Source organism: Dipteris shenzhenensis, chromosome 19 (genome assembly GCF_047967505.1).
Source record: "Dipteris shenzhenensis isolate YYH24624 ecotype China chromosome 19, Dip_SZ_1.0, whole genome shotgun sequence".
NCBI classification, from domain to species: Eukaryota; Viridiplantae; Streptophyta; class Polypodiopsida; order Gleicheniales; family Dipteridaceae; genus Dipteris; species Dipteris shenzhenensis.
The window spans coordinates 31,697,949-31,722,259 of NC_141614.1; the positions used below are offsets into that span (position 1 = coordinate 31,697,949).

Below are 24,311 nucleotides of genomic sequence, written 5' to 3' on the forward strand. Positions count from 1 at the left end.
ATGCAACTCAAATCTCTGTAATGTCTCTGTCAGAAAGCTGCTAGAGCATCTAATCTCTCCCAAAACCTGCCAAAAGTGCTTCAAAACACTTATAGAAAGGTAGTGTGAACTGAAACCTGCAAAATTGCTCTCGCAACACAAAAGCTCCAATTTGTGGCTTGAAATTGCAACCAGAAAGGGACAAATGGTCTAAAAGCCCCAAATGTTGCACAAATTGCACTCTGCCTGCAAAAGCCCCAAATTTCACTGCAAAATTGCAGTGTGATTGCAAAAGCCCTAAATTTTTGCAATTCTTTGCAACAAATGCAAAGTCTATCCCCAAATACGGAATGCCTCAAATTCTTGCCAGATCTTAGCCAAACAATGGCTCTCTGCGCAAATGCCTGTCACGAAACACCTTCCAGAGTCCTCCTGCAAAGAAAAAATCTGCAGAAAGTACGGCCTCTTTAGATTGTACGGAACTGACAGTATGGAACTGTCAGTACGAAATCTGTACAATGTATGGCTGTACGGTTGCTGCTGCTGCTGTTGCTGTATGGACGACCAACTATACGGACGACAGTTGTACGGCGCAGATGTACGACTGTACGGCGACGGGCTGACGCAGATGTATGGCCTGTATGGCAAATGCTGTACGGAATGTACAGCAAAGTACAACGCTAACGCATAAATGTACGGCCAACGTTGTATGGACGTCGATGTACGGCGTACTAACAGCCAATGTACGGACACACAGGTATGGAGAGTTGTATGGCCGGCGAAAGGCGGTGCCACAGTTCGAAAGGTGATGCTGCAGGTGTACGGACCTGGCAGCTTGTACGGACGACGACACTCTGCAGTACAGAGTACGGACTAGAGCAAGGTTGACGTGCAGTGTGGACTGCTCACGGGAGTAGTGTACGGGCGCCGCTTCAGATCCGTACGTGTGTACGGCACTTATACGAAATTTGCAGCTTGGGCTGCATGTGTAGTTGTATGGAATGCGATGGGAGCTGCACGCTTGGGAGTTGTACGGAGGGGGGCCGAGAGCAGATGCGGGAGCTGGGAGCAGGTCCGGGAAGGAGAACTGCTCTTATACCAAATGTGAGTAGGAGAGTGAGAGCTGAAAGCAATAGTTGCAATAGAAGAGTGTGTTACAACTAAAGAGTGGGATAGGTTTTGTCTAAGTGACAAAACCTTATCCTTCACTGGGAAAAACCTCTAAAATGAGGGAAAAATGCCCCTAACCTACTTATTACATTACATTGGTCACTGCTAAATTATAACAATAATTCTAACAATGTAGATGTGCATATCATTTATGTATTTGTCTATCTTGAAACTTAAGAGATTAGGTAGGGTTTGTTCAAAGTGGAGGTCTTGGACAGCATCATCATTTCTTGGCAGGCTAGGTATTGGGCTTGACGACAAGGGTGTGAACCTCTCTCAATCCTCCTCTTGGATTTCAATAAGTCTTATGAGAAGTTGATTGGATTTTTAATGATAATATCATGAAAAGATTGGGATTTTGAACGGAGTGGATCAAAGTGGTGTCAGCTAAATATAGAAGCAGCTCCAATTAGCTTACACTAGTTGGAGGAACAGTGTGCCTATCCCTCCTAACTAATTATTGCATTGGCCACTACCTTAGCTTGAGGAACGATTCAATACCTTTAGGAGAGAGGCTGAATGATGTACATTGGAGATTGAGGCAACCATTGGAAAGGCCAAAAGAGTTTATGCAATGTGAATAAGGATGCTTAGCATCGGGACGAGTCAGCTCTCTTGGATTGGAGAACCCCTTAGAGCTGCATGCCATTATTGGACCGACAAGTTGGGAGAGGATGGGAAAGTTAGAGAGTATTCTCATCGGTGTTCTACATTATAGGCTTTGGCAGGGTACTTTATCTAGAGCCTTGTGCTGTACATAGGGATCTCACGGATGGCTACTCCAAGCATTGGACTAGTCACCAAAAATCAGCCAGAGGCAAGCATGCACATTGGCTGCTGTAGTTGTTATAGGGATCTTCTTTTAGAGAGGCACAATGGGACCCTCAAGATTGGTTTTGGCTCACCTGGACCAAACAACATGTGCAGGAGTATGTGGACCACACATTGGCAGGTGTCTCCATGCACCCCGTTGAGAGGACTAGCTCCAGGAGCACGTTTTGCATGTAGTCTTATTCAAGTTCTAATCACGGCTTTGGACCAGCCAGCAGCCGTGGAAGGTCTCATATTTCTGCTAGCCATGGAAGATGATGCCCGGGAGGCAGTGGCCGACATCAAAACATGGGAAATCTAGGTATTGCGATGCAACCGTATGATGGGGTGACATCAGACTTGATCTACTGCTGCCACTCGTCAATATCCAATCCAATATTATCTATACCTTGCCGACCGACCTAGGAGTAGGATAATGACGTTTCTAAGAAGGCCTTTAAGCATTGCTAGTGATTCTGCAAGGCTTGGCCTATCTATTGATTGTACCATCCTCCGCATTGGCTGTTGGGCCTTCCTCTAGGATTACCTTTATAGTGAACCAACAAAGCAACTGGTCTTATTTTCTAGTGTGTACCTTAAATTTCAAAGCATAATAAATAATGTTTTTCTCTTTGGAGAAAAGAAATAGTGGATCGTATAAGATTCCGAATGGAGAATTTCTGTTATGATGCTTGATGTAGTGTAGATATCAAGATGATTCCACTATATATTCAAGAATTCGGCTCGTACATCTCCTGCTCTTATATTTGATGAGAGATGATATGCCATTTTCTCCAAAAGGCTTTCTAGTATCAAACATTTGTGAGGTGGCTTGAACACAACCTAAGCAGAAGGTAGGTAATTGACATGGAACGAGTTATTTCTTGTTCGCTTCCAAGATAGAGGATTATAGCACTTTCCTTTTATGGATAGATGTACTTAAGTATTTAAACATCAAACGATCCCACGAGGCTTGTATATACTCTACAGCCTATATGGCTATGTGGATCTCTTTAAGGATAGAAATCACAGGGCAGAGTAGATCAAAGATAGGTTTACCTTATCAACATTGGTCCAACCTCAATTGCAAAATGCAGCTTCCTTCTTTAGCCCAACATCTTCCTCTTGTGGGGGCAGGTTGAGCATGTCATAGTAGCTAGTTGGTGATGGAGTTTATGGTTTTCAACCTCGTGATTGTCATGAGATTGAAACTGCACTATTTGTTGTGTTTGTAGAGGATGAGTTTGAGCATGCCCCTAGATTCATCTAAATATATGTTCCTGCTACATTAGTGGACATCATAGTCACCGCGGAACGGCGTTCCGCCTTCTTGGAATGCCGGAATGCTGGTCCGGAGCTGCAGGCGTGCCCGGAACGGGCGAAACAGGAGCGGAACGTGTCTATCAGGTGGAACGTTCCGGAACGTGCCGGAATGTGCCGGAACGTAGGGCGGAATGTCCGTTCCGGGCGTTCCGGCTTGTGTGCTCCTGCGCAACGGCGGCGGTTAGATAAGCTGCTGCGACTGTTATTTGGCTCGTTTGCTGAGCCTGCTGCCTTCCTCCTTTGCTGTCCCTGCTGTCCCTGTTGCCTGAGTCCTCTTGGCTGACCCCTTGGCTGCCCCACACTCTCCCTACCTTGGCTGCCCCTTGGCCCTTGAGGCTAGTTTTGTACTTGTCATACTTGATACTTTTGTCATATGTACATTGTACTCAGCAGCCAGCTTTTTGTATTTTCAGCTATTATATATCCTCATGCAATGTACTTTCTTTTCAGTTTCAATTTGGAGTCTGGACTCTAGAGTCTTTAAATTTTTAATGTTTAAGACTTTCAAGTTTAATCTTGGATATTTTAAATGTTTTGTCATTTTTTGTCATATGCTGACGTCATATGACGTGGCGTTCCCCGACGTTCCCGATCCGCTCCCGTTCCCGTTCCCGTTCCCGTTCCCGTTTCCGCTCCCGTTCTAGCATCCAACGTTCCCGGAACGCGGTAACTATGGTGGACATGCAAATTTCACCTTGTGAAATTTTCGTCCATGTTGAGGCTTATTGATATTGAGCTATATTCTCAATATGCTTTGTGCGTGCATGAAACAATGAGTTTCTAGCAACCGCCAAAGCACTCTGGCTGTTGGTGAGATCGTAGTAGAGTCAGGCTGAATGATATCAAGATTTGCAAGCAACTTGTGAAGACAAATGCACTCTACTGTAGCTGTGAAAGTTGCTCTGTACTCAGTCTCACAGTTGGATGTGGCAACTGTAGGCTGCTTCTTGCTGAACCAAGAGATGCATGTTGCCCAATCGCTGTCCGTGAATGCATGCAAAACAAGTGGAGCCTCTGAACCATGGAGTAAACCCAAATGCTGCGTGGCCTTCAAGTATCGAAAGACCCGCTTCACTGCTTGCCAATGCTGCGTACTAGGCTTGTGCATGTACCTGCTGAGTTGGGAAATGGCATACTGAAGACCAAGCCGGGTATGACAAAGGTATATGAGGCAACCAACAGCCTGCTAATAAAGGGATGCATCAAATGGCAGACTTCCATCCTCAGAGGAGAAACGAAAGCCAGGCTCCAATGGAGTAGAAACTGGCTTGCGATCTTCGAATTGGAAGCGATCAAGGAGCTGTCCAATATACTTGGACTGACTCATCATTATATCCCCCTCAACATATGCAAACTGTATGCCCAAATAATAGTGCAACCGGCCCATATCTGTCATGGCAAAAGACTGCTGTAAATCAGCCTTGAAAGCTGCAAGCAATTTGTTCCATATCTGGCCTAGTGATAATCATGTCATCCACATATAAAATCAGAATTAAAAATTCTGATGCACTCTTTCGGACATAAAGAGTGGCCTCGGTTGGGCTGTTCCGAAAGCCACGGGCTGACAAAAATGCATGTATCTTTGCATACCATCCCAGGAGGGCCTGCTTCAAGCCATAGAGGGCTTTTCTAAGCCAGCAAGCCATATATTCAGAACCTAATTGTTCAAAACCAGGTGGCTGAGTGACATAGATCTCTTCGTGAAGATCACCATGAAGGAAGGCAGTCCTGATGTCCAGCTGATGAACCTCCCAATGCCGATGAGATGCCATAGCAATAACACACCTGATAGTAGTAATGCGGGAAGTGGGAGCAAAGGTCTCCTCAACGTCAATGCCATGCTGATGTGCATATCCCTTTGCAACTAAGTGGGCTTTAAGGCAGTCAACACTACCATTAGCTTTCCTTCACCTTGTAGACCCACTTTGTGCCTATGGCACGCTTGCCTGCTGGCAAGTCACAAAACTCCCAAGTGTTGTTTGCATGAATGGATTCAAGCGCAGACTTCATGGCATCCATCCATTCCTTGCTATCAAAGGCATCGTTGTGAATCGTGACATAAAGGTTCCTCATTGCAAGTAGTAGCAACCAAAGCTACAGCCAAATAGTTGCCATGCATGTGTAAGTGCGGGCTGGCAAAGGCTCAACTTGTTTGCTGTCCCTGAGTGTGTCCAAAAGCCATCTCGGGACTGATTTTTGTTGTTTAATGACAACACTTCTATGCAACTGCCTGCTTAATAGCATGATCATCAACTAAAGGCATATCAGGTTGCACTGGCTGCTTTGGATCTGTGGGCGACTGAAAGAGAGGCAACAATGTATCAAGGACATCTGAGGAATCAACAATAGGCTGTTTTTTGCATTCCAGCCAAGGTAAAGGCACGTTTTCAGCGAACACAACATCCCTACTAACAATGACCTTGTCCGTGCTGGGCTGATACTGTATCCCTTGCTCTCTATGCTATAACCATTGAATATGCATTTTACAGCTTTGTCTTCAAGCTTGTGCCTCAGCTGAGATGGCATGTGAGCATAAGCCAACGACCGAACACTCACATATGAGAAATTTCAGGTTTGCGACCGTGCCATGCCTTGTGAGGTGTGATAGTCGTCAATGCCTTTGTGGGTGCCCGATTGAGCACATAGTTGGAGCACATGACATCATCCAACCAAAACTTATTTGGCAAAGACTTCCCTTTGAGCATGCACCATTTCCATCTTTGACCGATTTTTCCTCTCTGCCAGCCTGTTCTGCTACAAAGTATAAGGCACTGTACATTGATGAATAATACCCCGAGCTGCCAAAAAACAGAGAATTCATGGGACATATACTCTCCCCCCCCTGTCAGTGCATAGAGTAAGGAGCTTGTGCCCTGATTCATTTTCAGCCATGGCAAGCCAATGTATGAAGCATGGAAACACATCAGCTTTGGCCTTCGTGCCATATATCCAAGCAAATCTGGTGCAGTCATCCACAAAGGTAGAAAAGTAAAGGTAGCCCCCAAGAGATGTTGTCTGCATCGGCACACACACATCACTATGCACAAGGTGAAGCTTCTTAGATGCACCAACTGTCCCATCTTTTGGAAATGAGAAACGGTGCATTTTGCCCAACAAGCATGCCTCACTAACATGTTTGGCTGGTGCATGCATGGGTGGGAGAGCAACCACCATGTCCTGTGAATGCATTTTAACCAAGCTTATGTAGTTGAGATGCCCCAACCGCGCGTGCCATAAGTGGGAATCTGAAATTACAGATTCAGCCACCAAATTTGCCTCTGCAGCTGGCTGTTTGTCATATTCATCAACATGATACAGCCCAGAAGAAAGTGACCCAGTAAGTACTATGTATTCATCGTACTGGTTGTCATACACGGCACATCGAAAACCATCAAAAAGGACCGGAGAGCCATTCAAGGAGATGGCTGAAATGGAGATGAGGCTCTTCTTGATACCTGGGACAAACAAAATGTCCATGAGCGGTACTGTATCACATGAAACTAAAGTGACCTCGACCTGGAAATCCCTTTCACGGGATATGATGCATTGTTGGCACATGTCATTGTGCCATCATGTGGAGCAGTCCTCAATCTCTGAAAGAGTAATCTGCAAGAATTGATGTGCTTGGAAGCACCACAGTCGAAGCACCAATCTGACTTAGAATCTAAGACAGGCAAGGCTGTAGCATGCTTCCCTGGATAGTACTGGCATGTCACCGTGAAAGCCCACTCATGGTGAGCAATGTTTGCTGCCTCATGACCATGATCTAGGGAAACAAGAGTAGTAGTGACAGCAAGTCCCTTTGGTGCTTTTTTTAAATACAGAAGCGATGCGCTTGCGACATTCATAGATGTCATGTCCTGGCTTCGTGCAATAATTACAGCGTTTGCTGTTTTTCTTCTTTGCATCAAATGGGGCAGAATTAGATGAGTGTCCAGCAGTAGATGAGCCTCCGGAAGGCTTTGGTTTGCTGTGATTTCGCCCATTCTTTCCCTTATTTTTGTGATTAGCGACAATAGCATGATTTGCAATTTGAGAGGCAGCACGATTTGTGCGAATCTGCTCGTCGTGCAGGAGAAAGGAAACAAGCTAGTTGAAAGTATAAGTGTTGGGATTGCCCATGGAAACCGACCCCAATGTAGTAGCGAAACCGTGGTAGGACTCAGGAAGTCCATTGAGTGTCGTGGACACTACTTGAGCATCTGGAATAATTTCATCCACATTAATGAGCTGCTCTTGAAAATCCTTGATTTTTGTGATGTATGCATCCATGCTGTCCCCCTCTTCCATTTCGGCATTCTCCAATTACTTGCGTAAGAAAGCAACACGTGCCTCATTGCGAACCTAGTAAAGGTTAGCCAAGATGTCCCACACATCCTGTTTTGCAAGACCGAATGCGAGGAATGATATGTCTCTTGACTGAAAAAGCAATGATAGAATGTGCTTGGGCATCTCTACCATCCCATCTTGCCTGTTAGGGTGTGGGAGGTGTGGCTTGAGTAGTAGTAGGTCCAGAGGTGTCTGTAACAGCTGCACCAGCTGTAGCAGTAGATCCAGAGGTGGCTGTAACAGTTGCACCAGCTATAGCAGTAGCAGAAGTGGATGCCACAGAGGAAGGTTGAAGGTTTGATCCTGAGACAATACCCCAAAAAATTTTGGCCACCAGCAAGTGTTTCATTATGTATGACCACATGGGATAGTAGGAGCCATCGAGCTTGCTTAGCTGAGAACGTACCCATCCAATCGTTTCTTCCCATGGCAAAAATAAATCCCTGAAGGAAAAATGCATGCTCAAGAGTAGCCTCAAGGCTTTCACTACAAAATGAGCTGGCTGTCCAAAAATGACAGCAAATGTCAGGCAGTGAAATGTCAGGCAGTGACCAATCAAACATTGACTGCTCAAACAATGAGCTAAATGCACGTGCTGTCCCCAAATATGACGTGCAAAACAATATTTGTCCAGTCAAAGGACTCCCCCTGCCAAAGATACCTGTCCTGCAAAAATGTCGGCCCAAAACAAGGGGCAAATGTCTGCAAATGTATCCAATGATCAATCGACTTGTAAATGTCCCAGATGGAGGTTGCGTGCCTCAAATTTGACAGCACAACAAGCCCAAATCAAGGGGCAAATGCATAATATACCCTAGCTGAATAAAGCAAATGTCACTGCAATGGACAACAAATTTGGCAAAAGCCCCAAATTGTGCTGCAACTTGCAAATGTGACTCAATGTGCTGCAATTCCAAGCCAATGTCAATGTTCCTGCATGCAATGTTTACCAAAGGCCCAAAAATTGGTTGTACCAAGCCAATGTCATTGCTACAAATTTCAACAAAATTGACAAAACCCCCAATTTTTGGGGCAAAACTGTCAAATTTGGGGCAAATGACGAAAAGCCCCAAATTTTTCTCAAATAAAGCAAATGTGACAAAATAACTTGCAAATCTAAAAATATCTAGCAATTTGTTAGCAATAGATAAAAAATCCCCAATGTCGGGGTGGAAATGAAGTCAAAATAGGGCAAATACTGCAAAAGCCCCAAAATGTGACCAAAAGGAGCAAATGTCATTGCAAAATCTGCAAATGTGACACAAAAGTCCCAATTTCTAGAGCAAAATCACCTCAATGTCACTGCAATGTGTGCAAACGTGATATAAAAGAGGGTGAAAAGCTTCAAATCCAACTGTACCAGGAAGATCTTAGTCAAGAGGGAGAGAATCCCAACCAAATGGTGCTAGAGTAGGTTGGAGCACCCGGAGGAAGGCCTGAATGACTAGAAAGAGTCCAGATCTGAGCAAAAAACCTCCAAAATCAGCCCAAAAATGCTCAAAATCAACTTCTGACAAGTCGTACGAATTCCTGGCAGCATCACGCACCTGTCAGTACTGGTCCGTACGTACGGCTGCACGGACAATATATTTTCCAGCCGAAATGGTGCGGGACAGGGTCATTTGTATGCAGGCAGCTCAGAAATTTCAAAACACGTAGACTACTGTAGAAGAATAATCACCAGACTTGATCAGCAAAGGTAGGATCCTTATGTTGAAGAAGCTGGAACTCATATGCATCTGCCTCCAATGTCTTGCCCTGCATAATATGTCATTTGATTTTGATAAAGTTCTCACACTTGTTAGGCTCTTTAGCAAACTTGGCCATGAACGCAGCTTTGAAGTCTTCCCACTTGAGAGGAGACTTGGACGTCCGTTTGAATTCAGTGAACCATATATGTGCGCTATCATGTAGATACATTTCCACAGCCGTTACTCTGTGGCCTTCATGGTATTATGTGACGCTGAAATGCGCTTCCCAATGATCAAGCCAAGAAGACACATATTTTGGTTATTTGTATTTTTTCTCTCCACTAAGTACATCAGAAGAGATTGAAGGATGTCCCACTAGTAGTAGCAAGGCATGCTGAAGTTGTTGCTGTCGTTGAACGTCCAGCATCATGTGCTGCATTTCCGTCATTTGAGCAAGCACCTGGGTCATAGAATGCTCTTGCACTCGAGGTGCATTGCTTTTTTGCTAGGCGAAATGCGACTATTCTTGATCGTGCATCAGCACATCCTCATCTTGAACATTACGTGCTTCTTTCCGCCATAAAGATGAAGCTCTTTCTTGACAATAGGAATCATGATGCACCGAGGTGGATGGCTCAATGTGAGACTCCTTGGTGCCACAAGGCTGGGACTTCTATATGCCTTTATTTTAGACCTGGAACTTTCTATCCAGATTATAAGAAAATGCCAGCAAGATGTCACCGAGTCTTGATATTCTGCGATTTCCTCCGGCAGCTTTCTTGCGGGATCTTCTGCTGTTATGCAACTGTGGAGGTTCAACTTTTGGGAGCAGATAGAATGATATATTTATCTTCAAATCAGCAACAACTACTAGAGATTGCTTTAGGAAGCCCCAAAATAGGTACAAAACCTTCTCAATTTGAGAAATGGGGTGAAGATTGAGATAGATCATGATTCACATAGGAAGGCGGGCACCAGGTTTGAGAGTAGTTTGAGAGGCAGTGGGTGAGAATAAAACTTCAACGATGAGCTATAAGGGTGGAGTAGCAAGCTTAAGGAAGAGGGCAAGTAGCTTACAGTTCAGAATTGTTAGAATGTTGGCTTTTGATGAAGGTGTGGTGTAGCATTTATGTGGGAAAGGCAACCACATCTTTCCACAAAAGTGAAGTGTGCTACACCAGACATGTGGCGGGACTATGCAAGTTCCACACCACTCTTCACCACTTTTCTAAAAAGAGGGGGCACACAACTGACTCAGCTTCTACACTTTAGGATAGTCTACAAAGGAATGAGCCACAACTCATCCAACTTTTTGACTTTTAGAGAAAGGTGAAAGGGAGCTCTACGTTCCGTCTTTTAGCAAAGTGAAAGGTGATCATGCAACTGACACCATGCCTTTAATGTCAGTGAGTGTCCATGCATGCCTTACTAATCAAGGCATGCCATTACTTTCCAAGCATGCATGCCTACCAAAGAGCATGCATGACTCCTTTTGTGCATGGACACTTCTAGTCCGCACGTCAATGCTATCCACATGTGCAAAGCTTGCATGTGACACGAATGCACACTTCTACTTGCTACTTGTGCATGTCGCATGCATGGTTGCCACTAGTAAAAAAGAGCCATGTAGAATCGATACAATCCATGCATGAAGCGCACATCACCCTACATGAGGCCTGTATGTCACCCACATGGCAAATCAGCCACATGCATGTAATCCAGAAGCACACTATCGTGCAGCGCTCAGCTAAATATCAGGCAGGTGGCCAAAACAGAATTTTTTCTTCACCACTTCACCTAGGGAGCTGCACCTAGGTGCTATACAGCTGCCATAGGAGTCGCCCAGCCTCAGAAGGCACAACCATGCTATGTTTAACAGAAATTGCTGTTTGTATGGCTGCACAGTAGTTTGCCTCTGCTCTGGCCCTCCAATCACTCGTTCAAGTAAGCAAACAACCTGTCCAGCAGTCTGCCTCTGTTCTGGCCCTCCAATTGCTTGTTCAAATCAGAAAACAATCTTCTACCAAACAGTGCCCAAAAGTATGATCCGCCTCCACTGATTTATAAAATTCTTTGCACCCCCCTTAGGGGTCAGATAGATGAGACGCTTGATAAGTGAAGCATGCGTAACACCAGAGTCCTAAATGCTCTATAGAGCAGAAATGATTGCCAATATCCTTCCAGAGAGTAATGAAAATAGAGAAGTCAAACCATTTAAACCTAGGCACTCATCCTTCTGAAGGGCAAGTAAAGCAGTCAATTCCAAAGTTGGTGAACGGTGCATCAAGAGACAAACCTCTTACGTGTTTCACCAACACTGGGACTGTTCTGCTAGACCCTCAAACAAGCACTGTCTCTGTCAATCATGTCCATGAGGAGGGAAACGTAAAACTCAAAAGCAATATGCATGACAGTACGAGTGTCTGACAGCATGACCTGGTTAGAGTAAATCAACTGAGAAACAAATTGTCTACCAAGTCAAGGACCAAGGGCAGAGAAAAATGGCTTATTAACTCTTCCCCCCATTTGAACCCTGTGCTTGATATGAAAACTCAGCTTTACTCTCCATGAGAGTCTGCTGGTGAGCGCTGGCTGCAAATAAGGCACTCATGGACCCATGCATCTGAAGGTCTTCTCTCTCTCTCTCTCTCTCTCTCTCTCTCTCTCATAGTCCTCTTGTCATCTTCGGCGGAGGGACTCCAAATACATCTAGATGCCCTAGAGGTGTTCTGCAGAGAGAGAGACCTGATGGCTAAGCTTGGGAAGACCAAGGTCATGATCTTCAACACCTCTTACATAGTGCTTCACCGACATAGCTTTACATACCAGAGTTAGCCAGTGGAGATTGTGCAGTCCTACACATACTTGGGTGCAGTTTTCACAGGGCCAGTTTTCATGATGACCCACGTAGCTAGAGCATGACTCACACGAGGGCACGGTGCTTTGGCCCGACTAGAGCGACAGTGCTTCCGGGTGCACTTCTAGGATCCACCGACGAAGTGTTGGCTTTTCGACACTCTAGTGAGGCCGACTGCCATGTATGCGGCACCTTTTTGAGGGTGTGATCTTTCAGCAGCAAAATGGAGGAGATTTGAGCGGCTACAGGTGATTATGAGCTCTAAGATGATTCGGAGTAAGCCATCGGTCCCCCATCAGATAGTACAGGCAGAGTTTTTCATGACCCCTCTCCAGGTTGATGCCATTTTTACGACAGTGACATTCCTCCACAGAGTTTGGGACCTACCTCAAGAGAGACTTCTTAGACTGGCACTAGAGTCTTCCATACGACTAGCAGAGAGTGGGGTAGGTACAGCATGGTATGCACGCATCACCGCATGGTTTGCCAGTCACAGCATTCAGATGGATCGGCTTCCCCCGTTTCAGTATAGCATGGATGCACCGCCCGAGTTGATCCCACAGGATGAGATTAATCGCATCATACGGCTAGATCTCCTCTAGCTCCACACTCCACACATCTCGTACTTAAGGAGGGGGACCAGGAGCTCCCCACCAAGACCCAGCTCTACTATGACCATTTTCTGAGAGTATCGGAGGATGGGCTCATCATCAAACCTCAGTATCTCGAGGACAGAGAAGTCTCACACGTGCTGAGGATTGCCATTGGACAGAGGTGGGTCTCGTCCCATCAGCTGAGGATCGAGGCAGGGAGAGCTGCAGGCATACCTAGAGAGCACCGGACTTGTAGGTTGTGCATGATGGGGGCGGTCAAGACAGAGGAGCACCTTCGTTGTGTCTGCCCAGCCTACTATGAGATTCGAGGGCCCTACCACTGCCTTTTTCAGGAGGGGCACGGCTTTGGCCCACTCTTACGACTGATCCACTTCCAGGACTAGGTCTGTATTGGGTTCTACATGATGGAGATGTGACGACACAGAGAGACGCTACTACGACATATCAGAGAGCAGTAGGATGGGACCACCTCACCACAGGGTACTGAGGTAGACTGAGCGCAGAGACAGGTCACAGATTTCTATGCATTTGACTCAGCTCCAGGGCACTCTGGGGTAGAGGAGGAGGAGCTAGCCGACATGAGAGATATATGGATCGGTGGAGAGAGCCAACACAGCACTGCTAAACGAGGGACACATGGACCGTACACGACGCGACAGGCGACCGGAGCACACATGATCGAGGTGTGACCTATTTCAGCTCTCCTAAGGGGAGATCGACTGAGGCGAGGTGTCTTTCTTGACATAGCCCATCGGATCTAGAGATCAAGGAGACCACGCCCTCCACCACCACAGGATACAGCCCGACAGATGCAGATACATGAGCTCTTTGCATCTCATCAGAGAGTCACCATGGAGCCTGGATATGTGGAGCTGGTTCATGCACTTGGGACTCTAGCTCTGAGCACTTGATATTTTCATTTTCATGCCACCCTCATGCTATTTTGCTACTTTTTTGCTATTTTGTACTAGTGTAGCATTTTAGTACTCAGCAAGGGCCTTAGTGAGGCCTTTGCCCCTTCCCACAGTGGTCTGTATGAGTTACTTGATTCCGTACTTTGTCCCATAGGCCCGCGAGGCCTCCTGTGGTGGACGTTAATATCTCTCTCTCTCTCTCTCTCTCTCTCTCTCTCTCTCTCTCTCTTCCCCCCTTTTTAAAGTTGCCAACTGTCGATGAATAGGAATCTCTTGCCTAGGGTAATCCTGTCTCCTTGTTCTTGCATTACGTGATACAAACCAATAATATTAGAAAGAGCTACTACCAAAGGAGGAGGAGAGCACAAACCATCTTGCAAGTAGGAATCCTAGATCTACATAAGTTGCAACTCAAAGATGAATCCTCTGTATAAAAAACATATGGAATCCTAATACTGGGATACATAGCATTCGTGTGAGGTTCAAAAGCAAAAATAATAATAGCAAAGTGATCTAAATTAGATATCCTAGGGGCAATACATATACCGTCATCTCAATTCAAAGTCCAATCATATACATGAAATCGTAGATGGGACCCAAGCATCTTTCGTTTGACCAAGAGAATAGGAGCAATTGAGACAAAGCATGAAAGCCATCACAGGAGGCTCTTTCAACTTACAAGAGAGTGGATGCCATCTTCCATTTTCCTCTTTTATCTGTAGGCAACTTCACCATGTTGAAGTCACCTCCAAGTACCCAGGAATCAGCAATATGGGTCTAAGAAAGAAGCAGAAAATGACTTTTCCTCTCTATTATCAGGAGCATAGTGGTTGAGCAAGCCGAATTGATCCATCTATGAACAAAATTATCCACTAATCCATAGATGGAATAATGATACCATGGCCAACCACAAGGGGAACAAAGGTGGCTGAAATAGAAATATAAGTTTCTCCCCTGGTGCGAAGTGTAGTAGATCAAAGAGTATGATTTGAAAGCAATTTACCTGACTTACTACAATTCCTAAGAACTTTTTGTGTCCTAGATAAAACAATTATCATGGGACCCCCTAAAACCCTAAGATGCAATTGATTAAGAATCAATTGTCTTCGGCGGCCATGAGGAATGCCACCAAGGCCTTGGATATTGCAGCTAACAATTCTCATTCGTGGGACAAAGAAGCTTGGAACTGCTTCCCGAATCAAGTGAAGGAAGCATCTGTCCTCTCTGTACCTCTCTTGGCATAGGTGAGTGGTGGGAAATCCATTGGAGAGAGGATGATATTATGTTGTCTCATGCTACTCGGAGTCAATACCTTCTCCAAATGAGCTCGACTACAAACAAAAGTGGAATGTCCATACTTCAAAGAGTGTCGACAATCAATCAAAGTAGTAAATGCATTGCTTTGCATGAATTAAAGGGAGCCCTAAAGATCCCGGCCTGAACTATGGTAGATGAAGAAGAAAACGCTTCTTTACCCTTGATGGGGGAGTTGAGAGACCACAGTGATAGTGAGGTTGTACATGATTGTTTTTGTTTGTATCTAGTCATGTAGTGATATGCATTTCTTGCTTTATATAATAGTAGCGCCACTCTACTAGCTGATTGTTGTATCGGGTTTTTCATAGTCTCATAGACCCATCGGTCTTCCGAAGACTTTAATAAACTTTCTTTCTTTCTTTGTTCTTGTAGCACTATCTGAAGATTTTAACTATATGAGTGTTGTCCAAACTAGGTTCTCCATTTGGCAGAATACCTTGCTCAGTTGAAGGAGAAAAAGAAAGAAAGAAAGATATATTAACGTCCATGAGAGACCTCGCGGGCCTATGGGACAAAGCGCACAGAAAAGCGAACTCATACAAGCCTCAGTGGGCTGAAGCAAAGGGTACGCTAGGACCCTTGCTGAGTACTAATCTATGCTAACAGAATCATAATCATAAACATAATCATAATCATAATCATATCATATCGATCAATCTATCCAAGCGTTGGGACGAAACCGAAGCCTGGTACAGTGATGGATCTTTGGTGGGCTGCCAAAATATCTCGTATTTGTGTCTGTCGAGTTGTCTCAAGCTGTGGCGGGGGGTGCAGTCTCCTCGCTCTCTGGGCTCTCTGGGCTATGTCTAGAGTGATCCCTCATCTCTGTTGGTCTCCTCTAAGGAAAGCTATGATAGGTCGGACCTCAATAGAGTGTACTTTGGGGGCTCTTTGTCGCACATGTGGCTTCTGCGTCCCTCTCTCGGCAGTACAGTGCCGGCTGCTCATCCAGACTACTCTCATATCGGCTAGCTCCTCTTCTTCCACTCCACTGTGTCCGGGGGCTGACTCAAATGTATAGAAGTCTGTGACGTGCCGCTGTGCTCGGTCGCCCTCTATATCCTGTAGTGTTCTAACCAACCTCTGCTGCTCTCTGATCTGTTGTAGAAGCGCCTCCCTGTGTCGCCGCATCTCCATTAGATAGAGTCCGATACAGACCTGGTCATGGAAATGGATTAGTCGTGACAAAGGACCGAAGCCATTCCCCTCTAGGTAGAGACAGTGGTAGCGTCCTCAAATCTCATAGTAGGCTGGGCAAACACAAAGGAAATGTTCCTCTGTCTCAACCGCAACCAGCGTACGTAGCGTGCAGATCCGTTGCTCTCTAGGTATACGCATTGTTCTCCTTGCCTCAATCCTCATTTGATGGGATGAAACCCGCATCTGACCAATGGCAATCTTCAGTGCATGAGATACTCCTCTATCCTCGAGATACTGGGGTCTGGTAATGAATCCCTCCTCTGATGCTCGCAGGAAGTGGTCGCGATAGAACTGGGTCTTGGTGGGGAGTTCGTAGTCCTCCCCCCAAGTCCAGGATGTGTGAAGTCGAGGAGGTCTAACCGTATAATACGGTTGATCTCATCTTGCGGGATCAACTCAGGAGGTGCATCCGTGCTGTACTGAAAGGGGGGAAGCCTATCCATCTAGATATTCTGCCTGGCAAGCCATGTAGATATGCGTGCATACCATGTGTTTGCCCCGCTCTCTACGAGTTGTCTGGATGACTCTAGGGCCAATCTCGGAAGTCTCCAATGAGGTAAGTCCCACACCCTGTGGATGAAAGTCACTGTCTGAAAGATGGCATCAACTTGGAGAGGTGTCATGGCGAACTCTGCCTATACTATCTCATGTGGAATTGAGGGCTTACATCAGATCATCCTGGATCCCATCGTCACCTGTAGCCGCTCGAAGCTCCTCCAATCTGTCCTCGGAAGATCGCACCCCCAGAAAGGTGCTGCATACATGACAGTTGGTCGCACTAGTGTGTCGAAAAGCCGGCTCTTCGTTGGTGGATCCTGGAAGTGCGCCTAGAAACACTGCGGCTCTAGTCTAGCCAAAGCACTACGCCCTCGTGTGAGTCGTGCCTGGGCTGCATGTTTCATTGTGAAGATGGGTCCTGTGAAGACTGCTCCCAGGTATGTGTATGATTGTACTATCTCCACTGGTTCACCACGATAGGTGAAAGTGAGTCAGTTAGTCACTGCTCGTGAGGTGTTGAAGATCATAACCTTAGTTTTCCCAAGGTTGACCGTCAGATCTCTCTGTGTGCAAAACACCTCTAAGGCCTCCAGATCTCTCTATACTCCCTCCGCTGAAGAGGATATGAGGACTATATCATCAGCATATAACAGTATCTGTATGAGGAGATCTCCTAGTGATGAGCCCTCACCACCTATGGGATTTGTGAAAGATGTGATCTCATCAATGTAGAGTCCAAAAAGAGTCGGTGAGAGAGGGCAGCCCTGCTTCACCCCAATGGTGCGCTTGACCTACTCCAATAGGCCGCCTGGGGCACGGACCTTGCCTCTGACTGACTCATATAAGCTCATCACTCCCCAAATCAGTATCTCTGGGATCTGCATCTGTTGTAGTCTCCTGATCATGCGGGATCGTGGAACAATGTCGAAGGCCTTTCGAAATTCTACGAAGCATGTGTAGACTTTCTGATGTCTGGACCTCGCCTCCTTAATGATAGCCCTTAGAGTAAAAATGTGGTCCAGAGTAGAGTATTGCCTCTTGAGTCCTGCCTACCCTAGTGCTCGTTGCCCCGTGCCTCTATGTGACTGCTGATCTCTCTCTCTAGCACCGATCCATAGATCTTGGCCACTGTGTGGCCAATCATGAGGGTACGATAGTTCTCGGTGTCCATGGGGTCTCCTGCTTTGTGTATCGATACGATAGTAATGGTGCTCCACACTGGTGGGAAGCCGTGGCAAACTGCAAGGTTAAACATATGTGCAAGGATTGGTGCTAGGACCTCCTGCCCATGTGCGAAGTGCTCTGTCTGAAGGCCTTCGTGATCCTGTGCTTTTCGGTTATGGAGCCGGCAAAGTGCAGCCTGCACATTCTGCGTAGTGAATAGAGGACAAGTAGTGGGCCTGGGCATAGTGGACATGTCTGGCGGTGTCTGCCTCGGGACATCATCATATAAGGAGCATGCATAGGTGTGCCACACCCCCGGATCGGTGATGGGGATGGATGGCTTTCCCTCTGCGAGGAATCCCCACCCAGTGGTTGGGTCCCTCTGCGAAATGATCTGATGATCTCATCCATCCTATGTGTGGGGAAGGCTCATCTTTTGCGGCATGTCAGACGTTGAAATATCTTGTGTGCCTCGTGTGGCGTCAACTGACCCAAGGCTCGCTCCCGTGTGAGGTGGGCTCGCATCTCTCTGCACTCATCATCAAACCAGGGGTTCTGAGGCATCTTCCCATCTCGTACCTGTGAAGATCGGGTCAAAGGAAAGGATCTGGTGGCAACATCCTATATCACTGTGACAAGGGTAGCTGAGGTGTGGGTGAGGTCTAGATCAGCCTCCAATAAGGCTAGAAGCTCTCTGGCTAAGTGGCACACATACACTGGATCAAGAGCACGGTCAAAGTGGATCTAGGTACGAGTAGTGGTAGGAACTCTCCTTGTGCCTGGTGTAGTAGCAAGAACATTGAAGGCCAGATATGAGTGGTCAGCTCCAAGTGCGGGGGGGGGTATGGTGAGGCGTGAGACAAAAGCCAATGGGCCCAGTAGGTAGTCCACTGTGCTAGTCCCACCTCCATGTGGGAAGCATGTGAATCCCTCAGACGATGGCCATCTCTGAAGGCCATTGTAGATGATGAGGTTGTGGACAGCTCCCAACTCAAGCAGGTGTCGCCCGTATGCTGTCACATGCAAAGTATCTGCAGAGAGTCTCTAAATCCCAAGTTCTACTACATCTAACCCTGGCATCATGTGGGGATCTCTCTCATATGTGAAGTCAAGGAAGCCCTCTTGCTTGTCCCTTGTCCTTGCGTTGAAATCCCCTAGAAGGAGGGTGTCTCCGTGTCTGGAGAACTCTATGATATCCTCATGTATCGTCTCATAAGGGATGTGCCCCTCTGTAGTGACATCATGGGCATATGATGACGTGTGCGGAGGAAAATAGCATACTGCAATGAAGATAGGTCGGGCATCTAGTGGCTGCTCTCGTATCCACATGTGACGTGCATGTTCCTCTCTCCGTACCACAGATATGAGTGGCCTCAAGTGTGTTTTGAAAAGGACAGCTACACCTCTAGAGCCTCGTACCCCACTATCTCTCCTCATTTCTTTCCTATGAGCAGACTCCCAGGTGTATCCTGTCACTGTGGGCAGCCCTCTCTCCGGGCTCTCATGTGTCTTAGTGTAGAAGATGATGTCTCTACCTGTGTATGTCTTTGAGAAGCCACCTGGGTCAGACCAAAGTGTGCCATTACAGTTCCATACAGCCATACTCAGCTTGTTTTGTGCACTCTTCTCCCGGCTCTGGCACCGTCATAGTTCACCCTGTTCTTTCTCCCCTTTCTCTTTCTCTCTCTCCCCTTCTCCCTTGTCACCTTTGTCGACTCTTTCTCGAATAATCACTTTGCCATCTCTGTAGGCAGCCCATTTCCTTGCCTCTCTTGCTGCCATAACCCGTACCATCCCTTCTCTCCGATGCTCCTGCTGCAACAGCGTGAGATCGTCATCCAAAAATATTTTGGTCCCTTTCAGGGTTGCCCTCATGCTCATGAGAGTGGACCTGTCCATAGTTGTTCGTAATTTCATTATGAGTGGTCTTGTTGGAGCTTCAGCTTTACCAACCCTCCATGCTGTCTCGCATGTGAGGTTGACTCCCATTTTGGTGAACAAGGTCATAGCATCGGACATAGGGGTGTCTCCAACTGTTAAGCCTCACCAGGACATTCAAGGCCTTGCTGCTGCTCCTTTTCACTTCCTCCAGGGCTTCAGAGATGATCTCTTTCTTGGGGGCTGCTGTACCCTTCTTAACCACATTCTTCCATTCTAGTATGTCTGCGTTACCTTTAGTGATTTGCACTTTCGAGAGCCTTAACCTAGCTCCGTGTCGTCATGCTGGTCTTTTCTTTTTTACCCTGATCTCTAAGTTTCTTTTTCTGCAGTTTGCTGGTGGAGTGGAGGCAGCAGCTCACGGGGGACCTTGGGGCATCATCTTGACCTCCGGTTACAGTTCGGGGGGGGGGGGGGGGGGGGGGGGCTTCTCTGTTCAGTCACAGTCCGGGGGGCCTGCGTGCCCCTGGCATAGAATTTCGAGGGCCTTTATTGGCCCTGGTGCAAGCATTTTGTATTGTTTAGGTAGGTAGGTAGGGCAGCTACTGCTAAACAGTAGGCGGGAGGTAGACTAGTGGCAGGGTAGGTAGTCGAGGGCTAAAGGAGGTGGCACAACAGTAGGGAAGCAAGGCTAGGGGCTAGGGGCAGGGCTAGGGCTGAGGTGGAGAGGTTAGGGGCTGAGGCGAGACTTGAGGCTGAGAGGCGGGGCTAAGGTAGGTTGCGCAGCAGGCTAGGCTAGGGAGGCGGGGCTAGGGGCTGGGGGCAGGGCTAGGGGCTAGGGGCTAGGGGCTAAGACGGAGAGGATAGGAGCTGAGGCGGAGAGGCTAGAGGCTGAGAGGCGGAGAGGCTAGGGGAGGTGGTGCAAGCTGCTAGGCTAGGGAGGCGGTGCTAGGAGCTGAGTGGCGGGGGCAAGGAGCAGCAATGCGGTGGGAAGGAGCAGCATGGCGGTGGAGAAGGAGCGTAGAGAGTGAGAGAGAGGCTGATTAGGAGTCTGAGAAGGCATAGGGGATTCCTGATGATCTGATCCGGGGCAGTAGGAACAACAAACCTGCCATCTCGGATGACCCTTAACTTTGACGAGGAAGAGCAGTCGCCAAGGCAAGATCTTGTCAAGAGAGGAGAGCAAACTTTCTTTTCTTCTTAGGCCTCTTTTTCTGCTTTGAGCATTTTGCTAGGTGGCAAAATTTCCAAAGAGTTGAGGTGGCACTATCAGCCTCAACCTTGGTTAATTTATCACTCTGTTACAAGAGCTTGATTTGGATTTGGTTCTATTTTCTTATGCCTTGCATGATGTACTTTTCCACTTAGCTTTGCTCTCAAAGTTCTTTCATATAGAAGTCTCTTTTTTGCAAAATGCCCAAAGAGTTTGCATATGCAACGTTGTCCTAACGGCCAACGATCTTGATCCTTTGTCGAAAGAGGGAGCCATCTGGTCTCTGAAGCATGATGTGATCATTAGAACAGTTAGGGACAAAAGCAATGAGTCTAACGTGAGGGACTCCACTAGATTTGATTGCGTCTATCAAAAGAGGAGGAACCTCCATGACCAATCCAAAAGATGCATTGATGCTGGGGAGGAGGCAATGATAAACCTAAGGAAGGCCTGTAAACTTCAGAAAGAAAGAAGTGATCCGCCTTTCATCCTCTCTTGGCGGAGAGAAATACCATCTTGAAGGAGAGGGCTAGCTTTGAAGTACTTTTTTCTTTGGCAAAGAAAGGAACCTTTTATTAATGCTTGAAAAACTTCATACACAACAGCAGCCCCGAAGGTGCTGAGTATGGAAAAAACCGAAAAAGGCTGAAAGAAAAAAGACCAGCCTATTCCAAAGAAACCCAGCTCACTGCCTAGGGAATCTCTGGTACAAGGGCTAACAGCCAAGTGGGGGGACTATACAAGGTGGAGTGCAAGGTGTAGATGATATCCTGCTAGATGCCGACCAAGGTAGCCGAGGGTGGAACCGGATGCTCACCCATCACCAGACTACAACGAACAACCCAAATGTTTTACGCCGTGACATTGGCTAATACCTCCCACACGCTATCCTCCGGAGGGGAGTGAGGATCCGGGATAGCAAGAGGAATCGCCTCATGGAGCTCTATCCTCTGAATGCCTTGACCCTGTATCCGGTAAGCTAGCTTGAAGCCTGTGCTGTGATGTATGTTGGATCAAAAACCAATTGAAAGAAATCTCTACCCATAAGCCAGACATTGGAGAAGTGCTTGGAGAGGTCAAGAGGTAAGGCAGAGAGAAGGGTGGGATCCATGAATGCGAGCAAAGAGTGTGGATGAGCTTTCCTATTCCACATCTTTTTGTAACTGCTGCAAAAGGTACATCCTCACCTCTAGTGGGGTGGAGGAAGGCAGAACCATTTGGGGATCTTGAACTGGGAGGCCAACTTGAAACCAATGAAGTAAAATCCCTGCTGCAAAAAGACCTAAGGAAAAAACTAAGGGAAAACTGTTGGTAAGGGAAAGGGAGGGAGGGAAAGAGGGCGGAGGTTTTAGGAAAGGGCTGCAGGCTGAGGAGGAGGGAAAGAGCAGGCTGAGATGGGGTACGGAAGAGGGTGGGGCTGTACAGCCCTTTTACATTTATTTTGAAAGTGGAAGGGTTGAGGATCCTCCTTGTTTGCATGGGTTACCTTAGTCTATTGAGAAATCCGAGATGTATCTAAAATAATAGGAAATGCTGTTTGGTTTTTGTAGAAGCAACAGTGATTTTAAGCATGCATTGACTTCTTTTGTACATAAAAATCATTAGTGGAGTTGAAAATGTCAAAACTTTTCAGCTTCAGATACTTGCAGTTGTGAATTCCTTAAGTACTTCCAACTTGTTCAGACAAGGGTTCATAACCTTTTTAAAGCAAAGGCTATGTTGCATTCATGCCTGTTATGGCTTCACTTTGAAAACCAAATTTTGTGAAGTAAACTTGTTAGACCTTGCTTGTGATGTATTGACTTTTGTTTCGAATCTTGGTTCTGGTTTCATATTTTTGTTGCATGATTCTGGTCTTTCTTTGTCTGCTTAGGCGGAACTACATCAAATGTATCTTCATATATTCTTTTCAATTCGTACAATTATTAACTCGAGGTTGGTGTTTGCAGAATAATAGTTCCGCCGGAGCTTGGATATCCAGACAATGACTTGAACAAGAAGGGTCCAAGGCCTACAACTTTCTCGGTATGTCATACCACGTCCATACTTGTGTCTACTTTGTATTTTATAGAAATAGTTTTGAGCAGGTAGGCCACTTGGGATTTACAGCCTTGTTCATTTTGTGATGTTAAACACAGAATACTTGCATATTTAAAAGTCGCAGGAAAGAAGAGTTGCAAGCTGAACACGCCTCCCCTCCCCTCAACCCTCCCCCCCCCCCCCAACACACACACACGCAAAGAAAAAAGCATTGCCTTGTTCTTGCACTTAGGTTTCTTGAGGTTACTGCAGGTTCTAGTTATGCTCAGGTCTCCCTTATAGCTCTTCTTCAGATTAACTTTCTGCCTTTCCCTCCTGCTTCTCCCTTTCAGCTATCCACAAGGGCACTGTGCGCTGCAGCCCCTTGTGGACTGCTTACCATGACCTCAGCTCACTGCCTATAAGAGGCAGGAGGAGCTGCAACGAGCCACTTGAGGGGCTATATGACCATAGGATACCTCAATCTGTGAAATTTGAATTCTATAGTTACAAGATGCAGAAGGCTGGACTGGTAGCAGCTTTACGTGTTATCTGCAGGCCCAAATATCTTTCTATTTTGCATGATGGGCAAGCAAGAACAGCAAATATTTACAAGTTCTGATTCCAAGGCAAGTGGTGTACTCCAACCAGTCCACTCAGATTTCAGTGGTGGCATGAACATGCATCATTCAGGTGCGCTGTTTACTTCTTTGATTGATGATCGTAGTAAATATTTTGATCTAGTTCTTGAGGAAACAGGCATTCAACAAGGTGGGGCATGGAGGGATGGCAGCTCACCCTCATAGAGTTTGACAATATTGCAAACCCTAAGAGATCAAGTCCCAACTTACTAAGGCCTATACTCTAGAATAGTATGGTGTTATGGGGCAGAAGAACCGGGCTGTAAAGGAAATGGGAAGCTGAAAGGTGCAAGAAGAGTCTTTTTGCATCTCTAATTCTTCTTATTTAGTGTGTGGAGTGGGAGACATTATTCTCACATCCACTGATGGCACAGATTTCAGAATTTCAGATGTACTCTATGTGCCAGGCATAAAGAAGAATTTGCTTTCAGTGTCCTCTCTTAATAGAGGAGGATTTCAGGTTGTATTTGATGATGATAATGCGCAGTCAGAGACAAAAAGAATGACTATGCTTTGATGTTGTCTAACACTTTGTATTAGGGTCTTTTTCAGCTTGATTTATTGAAAAAAGATCCGATCTTGCATTATCAGTGAGCACTCCCACTATTGCGATGCAGAATGCGGAGTTATGGCATGCGAAGTATGGGCACATGAGCTATGGCAGCTTAATGACACTTTAGAGGCATGATATGGT

The 24,311-nt window shown here is 46.4% G+C and overlaps 1 protein-coding gene across 5 annotated transcripts in view; it reads left to right on the plus strand.

Annotated features, from left to right (window-relative positions):
• Window positions 1-24,311, plus strand: part of LOC147890349 (FKBP-like peptidyl-prolyl cis-trans isomerase family protein) — a 106,683-nt gene that overhangs the window by 79,356 nt on the left and 3,016 nt on the right. For all 5 annotated transcript variants that reach the window (XM_087390666.1, XM_087390669.1, XM_087390668.1 and 2 more), the window contains one exon: window positions 22,907-22,982. In XM_087390666.1, coding sequence (XP_087246792.1) covers window positions 22,907-22,982 — 76 coding nt within the window. The remainder of the gene's footprint in view (window positions 1-22,906; window positions 22,983-24,311) is intronic.